The sequence below is a fragment of the Sapajus apella genome, unplaced genomic scaffold, assembly GCF_009761245.1.
Source record: "Sapajus apella isolate SASKATOON/1434 unplaced genomic scaffold, GSC_monkey_1.0 scaffold112, whole genome shotgun sequence".
NCBI lineage: Eukaryota > Metazoa > Chordata > Mammalia > Primates > Cebidae > Sapajus > Sapajus apella.
In genome coordinates, this window is record NW_022437052.1 from 2526033 (window position 1) to 2539217 (window position 13185).

Consider the following 13185-nt stretch of genomic DNA (forward strand, 5'->3'; position numbering starts at 1 on the left):
AGCACAGCAGTTCTTAAACTTGAATGAGCCCCAGCATGACCTGGGGAACTCAAAGCATGGGTAGATCTCTGTGTACTCCATGATATAGACCTTAAGACACACTGTTGAGTAAAAAAGTTGCAGAATGACACATAAGATGTTATTCAGTAACCCCCTTCCCACAGCCAACCCATTTCTGTATGTTTCCCACTGGCATATTTATATATGAATGTAAATATCTGGAAAGATTACATACCAAAATGATTACACTGTCTGTCTTTAGAAAGGATATTGGTAGTGATGGCAGAGAAGGCTTTAGCCTTAAAAGTAATGTTTTATTATTTTATTAGGAAACAGTATCATGTATTATTTGTGTAAAAAACCTGCAGAAGCCAATTTCTTTTTTTTTTTTTTTTTTTTTTTTTGAGATGGAGTCTCACTCTGTCACCAGGCTGGAATGCAGTGGCACAATCTTGGCTCACTACAACCACCTCACGGGTTCAAGCAATTCTCCTGCCTTAGCTTCCTGAGCACTAGGAACTATAGGCACGCAACACCATGCTCAGCTAATTTTTGTATTTTTAGTAGAGACGGGGTTTCACCATGTTGGTCAGGATGCTCTCGATCTCTTAACCTGATGATCCGCCCACCTTGGCCTCCCAAAGTGCTGGGATTACAGGCATGAGCCACCATGCCCGGCGTAAATAAATTTTTTTCAAGTTTAGATTTCTTCAAAACTTTTCACCCATTTTGTCTGGTTGGAGGTACAAGAATCTGCATGATAGCCAAATTTTGGGGTGCTTCTTTGGAGATGACTCATGGGTGTTTTGTAGAGATGACCACTTTGAGAAAAGCTGGTCTAGTCCAACCTCTTATCATAAAAAAGAGCAATGTGAGGGTCAAAGAGGGTGAGGAACTTGCCTGAGACCACACAGCATAGCAGTGGCTAAGATGGGGTTTGATCCCAGGATGTTTTACTCCAAGCTGGTGAGTTCTCTTGCATACAGTGACAAGGAAGGAAGCTCACTAGGAGAGGTGGGTGGTAGATGTCCACAACCAGAGTGTGAGGGTTCTGGGGCTCTGTGCACTGCTGAGTTAGTATAGTTAGCAGTTTCTGGCTGGGGGAACAGGGATAATGATGGGGCAAGAAGGGGGAGGAAGGGAAAGGCAAACATTGCTCATCTTCTCAATTTTTCTTTGAGCTGTTTTGTTTTCAGACCTCCTCCTAAGGCTCCTTCCTGTTTCCAGCAGGGGCAGTGGCTCAGGGAGAACACACAGCTTCTACCCTGACAGCCTTGTTGCTGGGTGACCTGGGGCAATCTCCTTCCCTCTCTTAACCTCAGCTTCCTCATCCATACAGTGGACTAAATCGGAGTCTCACAAACCTGGCTCGGCATCCTCTTGGAGGCTCCATTAAAAGTATGCAACACATTTCAAAGTAACATGTTGTACACGATAAACATATGCTTTTTTGTCAATTAAAAAAGTAATAAAACTCAGAATCTTGGGAGCCTTCATAATGGGGATGGGGCCTGGAATGTGCATTTTTAAACAACTCCGTGTCTCCCACCCTCGCTGATGATTCCTACAAACTCTGAAGTTAGAGAACCACTGGGCTACTGAGTCTCTTTTCCCTGAGCAATCCTCCCTGCACTGTGGGCCTTGGGTGGAACTGAGGCCTGCTTGTGAGGAGAGCTTGGAGTGGCCCAGTGATCCCCACTCCCCAGGAAACCCCGGCCTCACTTCTTGCTGTCTCTGTCTATGTTGGGATTACCCAGGGTCTCTCCCCTTAGGGCCAACCTCTTCCTAGTCTGGGCAGAATGTCTGGAATGTGGCTTCCCAGGGAGACAGGGCCAATACAGCTGGCAGAGCTGCCTCAGGAATTCAGGCAGCAGAGAGCAGACTCCTGACCCCAGGGCCCCTGCTCTACTGGCCTCCAGGTGACCTGCAGAAGCCAAGCCCAGGTGAGCAAAGGAGGGCTGTAGGGCTCTGAACAGGCTGGGAAGTCTTGTTAGGCCTCAGTTTCTTCACATAAAATCATGTCCTACTCCTCTACACAGGAGGTATTTTGGCACGTCCAAAGCAATTTTGCATCTATAAATCCTCTGCCCCATCACATTTCATCAGCACTGTGCAAAGAGCTACGGGAAATCTGCAGATAAATTAGACACCAAACAGATCCAAGAAGTTTCCACTTTTTGGCCCTAGGCATAGTGCTTAATGTATTACCACCAATTCATCACCTTAGTTAATCCTCATGATAACCCCTGCAAGATAAGAACTGTTACATCTCTATGTGGCAGATGAGGAAACTCCTCAGAGAGGTTAAATTACTCATTTGAGGCCACACAGCTGCAGAGCTGGGTTTGAATCCAAATCAGCCCAACTTCAAGTTCAAACTTTACCGTGTGCTCCACTCCCCTGACAAGTGCTGCAAAGGAATGAGGAAAACACAGGAATATCTTGTCCTGATTTCACTGTGAGACCCGAACACAGCAATCTGTGCTCCATGATGGCAGGGAACACCCTCTAGTAGTTCATAGAGATAGTCCCGAGCAGACGATCTTATGATGAGCCTGGTAGGTGTGAGTGGAATGATAGTCTAGGCAGAGAGATAGCATAGGCATTCGAGGGTGGTAGGCTGTAGCTGGGAACCCATAAGCTAGCTGATTTGTAGAACTAGCTACATAATTTGCAGGGCCCAATGCAGAATGAAAATGTGGGGAACCTTATTCAAAAGTGATTGAGATTTACAAGACAGAGACAGCAGAGTAGTGAATCAAGGGAGGGTCTATCTACAAGTGCAAGTGGCACGTCCATGCCAACTCCTGTGATTTGGTTGGACTATAGCCTAACAGTGGTAGCTAAGAGCATGTATCTTGAAGCTGGATAGACTCAGTTCAAATCCTAGCTCTATCATTTAAAGAGATGACAATCTTAGACAAGTCACTTAAATCTCTCTGACTCTGAGTTCCGTCCTCTGCAAAATGAGAATGATAGTAATAGTATTATTTTCAATGGCAAAAACCACAATTACTTTTGCACCAGCCTAAGACTTCATAGGGAAGATCAATTTCAAGATTAAATGAGATGATGCTTAGACTAGTACATAGTAAGTTAGGACAAATACTGTCATTATTACTGTGAATATTATTGTTGTTGTTATTACTATGCAATGGGGAAAACTGGGAGATGATGCTATAAATGTAGTTTATGGTTAGAAAGAAGGAGACAAGACAGAGGTACTGGTTCCCTGGGCCATGGCTACATCAGAGTTGCAAGTCTGGGGGCAGGTAAGGGTGGGGATAACATCAGAGGTTCTGTTTCAAGTTTTCAGAGTAGCTTGCCACCTCCCAGGGTTCCCACTGGGGAGACCTAATCAAGGCCATTGAACCAGCCAGCCCAGCTCCAGTGCACTCACCCCAGAGGCCTACCCACCGGCAGCAGCCTGGGCCGGGCGGATTGAGGACTGGGCTGGCAGCAGATGAGCTCATGCCCATAGGCCTGGCCAACAAGGCTGGATGCTTCTGCTGGCAAGAGCCTGTCAAAACTGCCGGCTGGGGGTCAGGATGAGCTGGAGAGCCCGGTGGTGCCCAGATGCCTATGGCCAGCAGGTCTGCTGAGTGTTTGATTACATTCCCGGGCACCCCAGGCAATGCCAGGGCTGGCCGTTCCCACTCCTGCTGAGTTCCGTCTGTCAGACACAGAGCTGCCATCCCAAGCCCGGCCCCCACGGCCCACCTACCTTCCACCTTCTGCTTCTCCTTTTCGGCAGCAGCCCTGGCTGCAGAGCCAGGTGGCCTCATCCCCCGATGACTTCATCCTCCTTAAAGGCATCATGTCCCTTTGACAGTCGTGCCTCTAGAGGCTTTCCTGTCCACAGACCAGGCTTCAGGGTCTCTGCTTTGTTCTTGCCTCCCAGCTCCACTCTCATCCTTCTATGTGCCCTTCCCCAAGGAGAATGCAGTGTAAAGGAAGGGGCCTCAACCTGGAAAAGCAGTTTGCATTTCATAGTCACTGAACGTGTTGCAATGTAACCAGTCCATCAGCCAAGTGTCCCCAGTGGGCTGAATCCTCTCTTGAGACTGGTCTTCTAAGGTGAACGACACTCACTTGGCACCTACCCTGTGTATGCGGCACATGCGGTGCGGTCATGCAGCAGTTCTCTCAACTAGGGTGACCAGTCATTCTGGTTTTCTTGGGACTGTCACAGTTATTGAAAGTCCTGCATCCTGGGAAACCCCTCAGTCCCAGGCCAACTGGGACGGTTGGTCAGCCAACCCGGTACCTGCGTCTGTGACATGCTGCCTCTGATGATGTGTTGGATTTTCACTGAACAAATCTGAGCCTTTAGCCCGCCCCAGAAGGAGTCAAGGGGATTCAGTCTTAAAAATTAAAATAATACTGTCTATGCTTCCGGACTTTATGGGCACCCTGAAATCTGCTGCCTGGTGAGAGTGTCCTCTGCTCCATCCCCTCATTTACATCACTGCTCATTAGGTTAGTGTGACCGTATTGCTCTAGAAAGAAGAGCCAAGGAGGGAGGGAGAAAGAGCTTACCTGTTTCATAAGGAAGAAGACAACTTTCCCCAGGCAAATAGGGGAAATGGACATGACTCTTTTCTAGTTATTTCTTTAGAAAACTACAACACCCCAGTAAAAACTTTAGAACTCTAGAATGTTAGAGCTGGATATTAAAGATCAGCATTCAACACCTCCTTCACTGAGAGAGGGATGCTGAGGTCCAGGGAGGTGATTCAGAATCAGTTACAAACACTGATGCCTGGGCCCCACCCACAGGGAGTCTGATGTAACTGGTTTGGATCCAGGGCCTGGGCTTTCCAGGTGATGCCAATATGCAGCCTTGGTTGAGAACCACTGAGTTAGACACAGACCCATCCCTGAGGAACTTCAAATAGAGTAGGGAGGGAGTTAAAGTGAAGAGAGGCACACGCAAGGGCCAGAGTCACACAGGGGGTCTCGCCAGAGGGTTGTGAGGAGAGGGGAGACCTAGGCAGTGCACAAAATGCTGGGTTAAGGGCTTCAGACAGACCGGGGCTTGATCTTAGCTTAGTCTAGACCAGCGACCTTGGCCAAGTAATTAAAGCTTTTCTGAGCTTCAGTTTCTTCATCTGAAACACAGAGAATGATAATAGCACCTAATCCACTGTGGTGGTGTTCAGAGAAATGAGATGATTCACGTAGAGTCCTGAGATGCGTGCCAACATAAAGATGAACTGTTATTATTATTATTATTATTGTTATTACTTCTTGCTCAGGTCAGGGGCTTGGTCAGGCTGTCTGACAAAGGGGAGTGGAAGATGAGCTATACTACGACAGAGCAGTACATTTCAGCAGGAAGAGAGAGAATGAGAAGCTTCTGAGCATGCTTGGAGGGCACTAGGAGTCAATTTCCCTGGTGCACAGGAGGCTGGAGGCCTGAAGGCCCATCAGAAAGGTCCTGGGGCCAGAGGGAGAAAAACCAGGAGTGGGTCAGGAGAGTGGTAAAGGAACTGGGGAGAAGGGGGTGGACGCTGGCAGCCTTATGAGGCTCTGCAATTTATCCCGATACCCATCTCCCCCTCCTGCGACAGGCTGCAGATAGTCCCTGTACTGGACAGGCTGGAGCCCAGCCTTGGCCCCAGTGAGGGCCCCCGAGGGAAGACAGTCGCCTGCCACTCTGCACATGACTAATCAAAGGGCCTGTGGGGCTGCCCTGCTACTCTCCCTCTGGTTAATGCCTAATCGGACCAAACTTGGAGACTTGGGTGGCAATCAGCCAAGTGGATAATTGCTTAGGTTAGCCTTGATCACAGGCTACCTGGGAGTCGATCACAGTAGCTCCCCTCACGCTGCAACTCTCTGGGTCTCTCATCCAGGGCAGAGGCAGCCTGTAGGAGGGAAGCCGCAGAGAATCCTGCTGGTGGGGATTCCCTCTGGACATCTTGAGCGACACACCGTAGCAGCCTGCTTGATGCCTGTGGTCATTCTGGATGCTGGTGACATGTCCCTGAAGGCACGACTCACAGTGGCTGCAGCAGCTGCATGAATGAACTCACACTGAGAGCCAGGAAATAGCAAAAAGCCCCATTGCTCCTGTATAAGCAACAAGACCAGAACCTTCATGGTTTCGCTAATCCATAGGGTCCAGCTTAAACATCTAGACATCCAAGTCCTAGCCATAGTACCAGGCCTCAGTTTTGTCACATGGCAGGAGAAACAGATCTGCTCCGAGTGGTCCCAGTGCTGCTGTGACCCCATTTAACAAATGTGGAGACAGAGACTTAGCAAATTTAAGTCATTTGCCTTGGGACACGTAGCTTATAAAAGTAACATTAACAACGATATGAATAATTCTTATTTATTAACCGGGTGGAAGGGTGGCTGCTCAGCTGAACATCAACTGGCATTGCTAAGAGTTCAGACTGATTGCTGGGAGGGTGATAAGCTCCTTGTAATTAGAGGCATGCAAGCAAAGCCTCACTTACTTGCCAGGAATGTTGGAGAGGGGCTTCAAGATCTAGGGGAGGCTGGGATTGGACTGAATGGCTGCAGAGTTGTTTTCAGCTTTGTGGGGCAGGAACTATTTCATTTACCTCTGTGTCTCCAGGGCCCGGTACGGTGTCTGGGAAAAGGTAGACATGGGGCCTCACCTGTGTATGAACATGCAAAACCAGCAAACAAATGTATCCTATAACTAAAAAAGAGGCAGCAGGGGACAGGATAGCTAATTCTTGTGTAACTCTTCTTCCCTTCTTTTAAAACACTGGTTCTCAACACAGTGGAATCATCTGGGGAGCCAGAACAGAGAGGCACCTCATAAAATGCGTGAAAGCCAAGGCATCCTGCACCCCAGTGAATCGTCACGCACTGTGCTCTGTGCTGCACACACAATCGGTCTCATTAATCTGTACAACCTTATGAAGCAGGTATTCTTGTTACCCCCATTTTATAGATGGGGAGCCCAAACTTAGAGAGGTTAAGTCAGGTGTGGGGAAGTCACAGATGAAAACAATAAGAATAAGAATTACCTTTTATGGGGGACTTTCTCAGCTGAGTCCTTACTGGTTTCTTAGCAACCTTTATCTCATTTAATTCTCATAACAACCTTATGAGGTAGGAGCTATTATTATCCATCTTTTCAGAAAAGGAAACTGAGGCTCAGACTAGGTAACTCACCCAAGCTTACTGAGATAGTAGCTGGCACTGTCAGGGTTTTGAACCAGATCTGGTCGGCTCCAAAGCCTTGGGGAAGAAGGGCTGTAGTTGTTAGTCTCAGATCTGGAGCGTGGAAGAGTGGAGAGAATGCTGTTCTGAGAGCCAAGTGACCTTTTCCAGTTGCCTCGTGGTCTCTGTGTGACCTGGGGCAGTACTACCTGGCCAGGGCCTCAGTTTATCCCTCGGTGAAACCAAGAAGGGAGGTAGAGATGGGCCTGATTTCTCAGCTCCTTTCCAGCCGTCATTTTCCATGACTCGATTCCCCACCGTGAGTTCTGGGCCAAAAACCAGTTGGCTTCCTCCCTCCCTCTCCGTGAGTCGGAGAGCTGGCAGGAGGGGATGATCCGCCTCAATTCTCCCACCTCCTTTTTCCTCCTCCTCCTCCTGGGCTGGGACACACCTACTCCAACTTTCTCAGCAGCCTCTCCAGCTACGGGCTGCTCGCCTTCCTGCTCCGAGTCTCTGCACCTCCCTCCGGAGCCTGTCAGCCTGGCCCTCGTGAGTGGGGCGCCAGCCCAGCAGCCCACTGTGGGGCACCCTCCCCTACCTGAAGGGCACAGGTAAGAACTGCTGGAGGATTGGAAGATGCGGGAGGGGGCGGCAAAGTTAATCCATTCTTGAATCTGGTTCCAAAGCAGGCTGGAGTTGGGGGCTTCTGGAAGGTAGAGAAGGAACCAGGAGATGGCTAGAGCAGGCACAGAGAGGGAGGACAGGGACATCTGGGCCTGGATCATCCAGGTACACTGAAAGAAGCCAGTGAGGAAGCCAGCCCATGGCTGGGGATCGGGGCCCAGGAATGGACAAGGCTGGGACTATGATCTTGTGGAGGAGGAAGGTCATATTTGCACGTGTGGGAAGTTGGGTTCTTGTCCTGGAAGAATGAAATCCCCCACTTGGGCTTTCTGGAGATAAGCCTTTAAGAGGGCATGGGGGAGATTTCCTCTGTAGTTGTACGGGTAGTGCCAGCACCAGGAATTGAGAGGCACTGGTTTCTTGTGTGTGTCCAGGTGGGCACAGGAACCTTATCACAGAAAAAGCTACCTGGTGGCTAAGGGCAAGTCAGATAGTCTGGCCAGCCCTGGCTCTCCTGCAGCTGCTGAGATTAGAACCTCAGCTTCCCTGACCATAGAATGGGGGGACATGCAGTCTTTAAGAACTGTGAAAGGCTGTGAGTCTGAGTGGCACCAAGGCAGCACTGGAGTTGTTGGGGCGGGAACAGCCCTGTTCCTCTGTCTTGGGGAAAGCAGAAATCTGATGCATATCTCCGGAGGCAGGAGAGCCAAAGTGGAACGCTGAGCAGAGCCACTGGGCTAGAGTTCAGTTCTCAGAGTGGGTGCAGTGCCATTTGTCACAGCATGGGGAGCAGTGAGGCAGTGCAAAGGTTTGCCAAGGGCTCAGAAAGACTGCCTCTGTGCCCAGCCTCAATCTGGAGCTGGTGCCTGGACTCAGGGCAGAAGAGAAGGTGGAGGAACAGGCTAGGAGGTAGGTGTTTCTAGCCCTTCAGCCCTGTTTTCCAGGTGGGGAGCAGAGACTGGACAGGTGAACATGCCTTGCTTATGGGACTCTACTGAGAGTTATTACAGCTTATGCTCATTGACTGCTTCGTGTGTTCTGGGGACTATGCTGAGCATGTCTTTTGGTATTTTCGAGGTTTCAAATCCAGGCAGTGGGGCAGAGTGAGAAGAGAATTTCACTAATCATATCTCTGTGACTCACAGGCTGTGTGGCCTAGGACAGTTTCCTACCTCTCTGGGCCGATGTCTCGACATATAAAAAAAGGCAGTTGGATGTTTGTTAAGATCCCTTCCTCCCTTAATTTATTTATTAAATATTTATTTATTTTGAGACAGTGTCTCTCTCTGTCACCCAGGCTGGAGTAGAGTGGCATTATCATGGCTTACTACAGCTTCCACCTCCTGGGCCCAAACGATCCTCCCACCTCACCCTCGTGAGTAGCTAGGACCACAGACACACACCACCACAACTGGCTAATATTTTTAAAAAATTGTTTTTTGTAGAGATGGGGTTTCACTATGTTGCCCAGGTTGGTCTTGAACTCTCAGAGTTAAGCAATCTTTCCACCTCAGCCTGTAAAGTGCTAGGATTACAGGCGTGAGCCTCCACACCCAGCCAAGATCCCTTCTGAATCTATTCTGTTGGGTAGACAGAGCAGGAGTGATTGTCTCCATCTTGCTGATGAGGAACCTTAAGAGGCTCAATATTCCATGTCCATGTGAGAGGCAAACTAGGGTCTTCCCCCAGGGCTCCCCATAGACTACATGTTAGACTCCTTGCAGGAAGATGCTGAATCCATGATGTCAGCTAGCCTGATGCGCAGCTCCCTGCATACTCTGCCCTAAGTGCGACTGAAGTCACCTTGGCCTGGAGGTTCTCCTTTCAGATGCTCTGTGACAGGCTGTGGTACTGTCCTGGTGCTGGCCAGGTAAGACCAGGTGGGAGAGGCTGGCACTAAGGTGGGGTCAGGCAGGCACTAAGCCTTAGAGACAGCCTGTGTGTGTCTGAGGGAGATAGAGTTGGTACAGTTGGGGACCTTCCTGCATCCCCTAGATGAACCCTGTCTTTTGGATTCATTTTAGGAGGCAATGGACGTGACCTCTAAAAGCCTCCTATGATCCCTGGGCCCCTAGAATGCAAACTGAGCTAGCTCAGAACCTCAATACTAGTATTTCTAGGACTAATAATACTAATACTCACATTTATGATGGAGGTTTATACACAGGTTTACAAAGTAAAGTGTGGGTCCAACTCCTGGTTATTAGCCATGTGACCTAGGCCTCAACTTCTCTAAAAAATTCAGGCTCCTCATTTGAAAAATGGGGATCATCACAGTTCTTTCCACAGAGAATCAATGTGAGAAATGAGGGGGTGCATGGAAGGGAACGCAGGAAATGCCTAAGGCCTTCTTTATTATGTTCACACTCATCAAATAATGGATTCTTCTCTCTTCCTCCCGGAGTGGGTATCATCTCACAGCACCTTGAAGTGTTCCTTCCTAAGACTGATCACAACTATAATTATTGATTATTTGTGTCATTTTTAAAAATATTGGCTCTCCTACTAAGATAAGCCATGGGTCTGTCTTGCTCACTGCCCTGGCGCCTGGATCCAGCACAGTGCCTGGCACATAAAAAAAGCCCATTGCCTATCTGCTGAATGAATCTTCATTTTGAACTCATAGATAAGAACTGCTGCTTACTGGAGGACTAAGTATTAGCCCCAACCCAGTCACAGATACAGTTGAGTGGAAGGGCCCTTAGAGATCACTGAGTCAGACAGATGGTAATGGTGAGGCCTCACCAGGGAAGTCTGGTAACTTGGCTGAGGCCACACAGCAGTGGGGAAAGCCAGACCACTATGCAGATCTTTGACTTGCCTCTGCCTCATTCTGCCTTGCCCAGTTCAGGAGGTGTTCCTGTTTTTTATGTGAGTGACAGGTCAGCCTTGAAGGCGGGTGAATGGCTCCCACGTCCTCCGGAGGCAATGTGGGATCAGCAATGAGGGTGATCTCTAGATTGTGAGCTGCCCTCCAGGGGACAAAAACGTCATCAATAAGACCCCTCTCTCAACATACACCAACACACACATACACACTCATACACAGACACACACACACACGCACATACATCACTTCATCACTATTTCCAGTGAGTCAGCATATCGCTGTAACTGTACAACTGGAAGAACCATTGGGAATTCTCTGAAGTCTCCCTTGAAAAATCATTGCTCCCATTTTATAGATGGAACCATAGCTTTTGAACTATTTGCTAAAGTCACATAGCCAGTTTGCCTGGGCTGGCATGCACTCAACAGTGAGCTATTTGTGAGCATGGGACTTAAACAGTGAAGAGAGAATTCTCAATGACTCAACCCCTCTATGCGCAGGTCAGCAGGTTAGACCTGCGAATAGAGGGGCTAAGTCATTGCGAATTTCACAATTCCCTTTCACAAACCCCTTCTCTCCTACTCTGCACAGCTGCCCACATCACCCTATTCTGCTTCTTGTTGTTGTCATTGTTTTCAGTGTGGAGATGGTGAATAGACTCAGAAAGGTTAATCCCTGCAAGACGCATGGTTCTGTTACCTTAATAGACACTTAATCAGCACTTACAATGTGTCAGGCCCCCAGAGACTCACATCTGGTGAAGGCAGGGCCATAAATGGGTGGTTTAATACCTCGAGGTAGGTAGTAAAAACACACGCAAACTCAGGCTGGCATGGGGACCCAGAGGAGTGACAGTAGCTGGGTTATAGATTCAATGAAGTTCTTGGAGGAGTTGGCACTGAACATCATCAGTTTTAAAGGCTGAATGAGAGTTAAACAAGGAAAGAAAAGTGGGGAAGGCATTTAACAGAGGGAAAATAACATATGCAAAGGCACAGCAGTTAAAACAGCAGATGTGTGCAGGAACCTATAAACCGGGTGGGGAACATCTGGAGACATGATCTGAGAGATAGGTTGGGCCAGATCATTGAAGGTGATCTTTTTTGTGTGTGTCAGGCCAAGGAGCACGGCCTTTTCAAAAAAAATGTCACTTATATGTAATATACTATTGAAGGAAAATTATATACATACACAAAAGTAAACAGAATGGTGTACAGAAGCCCTATCACCCAGCCCCAACAATTATGTTTGTTTTGTGGAGGTTTTGGGTGTTTTTTTTTTGAGATGGAGTCTTGCTCTGTTGCCCAGTTTGGAAAGCAGTGACATGCTGTACCATCCACCTCCTGGGTTCAAGTGATTCTTATGCCTCAGCCTCCCGAGTAGCTGGGGCTACAGGCATGTGACATCACGCCCAGCTAGTTTTTGTATTTTTAGTAGAGACAGGGTTTCACCATGTTGCCCAGGCTGGTCTCCAACTTCTGACCTCAAGTAATCCGCCTGTCTTGACCTCCCCAAGTGCTGGGATTACAAGTGTGAGGCAGCACGCCCGGCCTGAGCCACCACCTGTTCAAAAATTACATTTCCTCTATACCTCCACCAACTCTTCCCCTATCAGATTATCTTGAAGCAAAGTCCCAGATATATAATTGCACCTGAAAATATCTCCATATATTTCTTTAAAGTAGAATGAATTAAGAAAGTAATTTCAGGAGCATGTCTTTATTTTATAAACGTTGGGGGACTGTTAAAGGAGTTTAAGTCAGAGTGCTTTGGCTAGGTAGATCTGTCTGCTTGAGAGGTGGAACACTAATTTAAGGAAAGGAGTCAGATTAGAAGGCTAATATCTCCTGTTTTTTCCCCCTTGGTTGATCATAGTGCCTGAGATTCCACCACTGCCCATTGATTAACAAATTATCTTCTAAAATCCATCTCTTCCTGAAAGGGGCAACGTAATAAGCATTTGCCAGTTTGGAGTCTGCAGAAGAGAGAAATCCCCCCTTACCCCCTTTTCTGTTCATGGGCAGCCCCTGTAAGACCACCTGAGGCAGCAGGAAAATGCCATCTATCCTTCCACTGACTGGGGGCAGGGAGCTCACAGAGGAGAATTCTCTGGTTCCCATTTGGCTCCAGTGCCCGCAGCAGTTGGCCTGGGCACAAGCCAAGCAGGATGAAACACGCCAGTGGTGCAGTAATGTCAGCATGTGTGCACGCGTTGGCCTGCATGTGCTCACGTGTCTAGTGTCAGAGCTGCTGCCTATCCCTGCAGCATCCTCTGCCCTCAGGGTCTTCCCAACAAATGCAAGGCTCAATGGTGCAAAACGTCTCATTTTGGACACTTGGAAGCTTAGCCTGAGGGAGCGGTAGAGATTGATATCAGTAGGGCACGTGAGCTGTGGATCCGGGGTGCTCGAGTTCCAGTCCTGGCCTTAACACTTTCCGTCTCTGCTACCTTAATACATGATTGCACGTTTCTGGGAGTTGTATAATGCTGTCTACCGCACAGAGCTGCTGAGAGTTGATGCGTGTAGAGTGTTTAGTGTAGCCAGAACAAGCTAAGAGCTCCCTAAATGTTAGTTACTATTATA

The 13185-nt window shown here is 48.4% G+C and overlaps 1 protein-coding gene across 4 annotated transcripts in view; it reads left to right on the forward strand.

Moving 5' to 3' along the window:
• Positions 1 to 7576: 7576 nt before the first annotated feature.
• FAT2 (FAT atypical cadherin 2) overlaps positions 7577 to 13185 on the forward strand; it is an 87689-nt gene continuing 82080 nt past the window's right edge. For 2 of the 4 annotated variants that reach the window (XM_032259830.1, XM_032259831.1), the window contains exon 1: positions 7779 to 8679. In XM_032259830.1, the coding sequence (XP_032115721.1) occupies positions 8553 to 8679 (127 nt within the window). In that variant the 5' untranslated portion in view covers positions 7779 to 8552. The other 2 variants (XM_032259832.1, XM_032259833.1) reach the window with 2 other exon arrangements.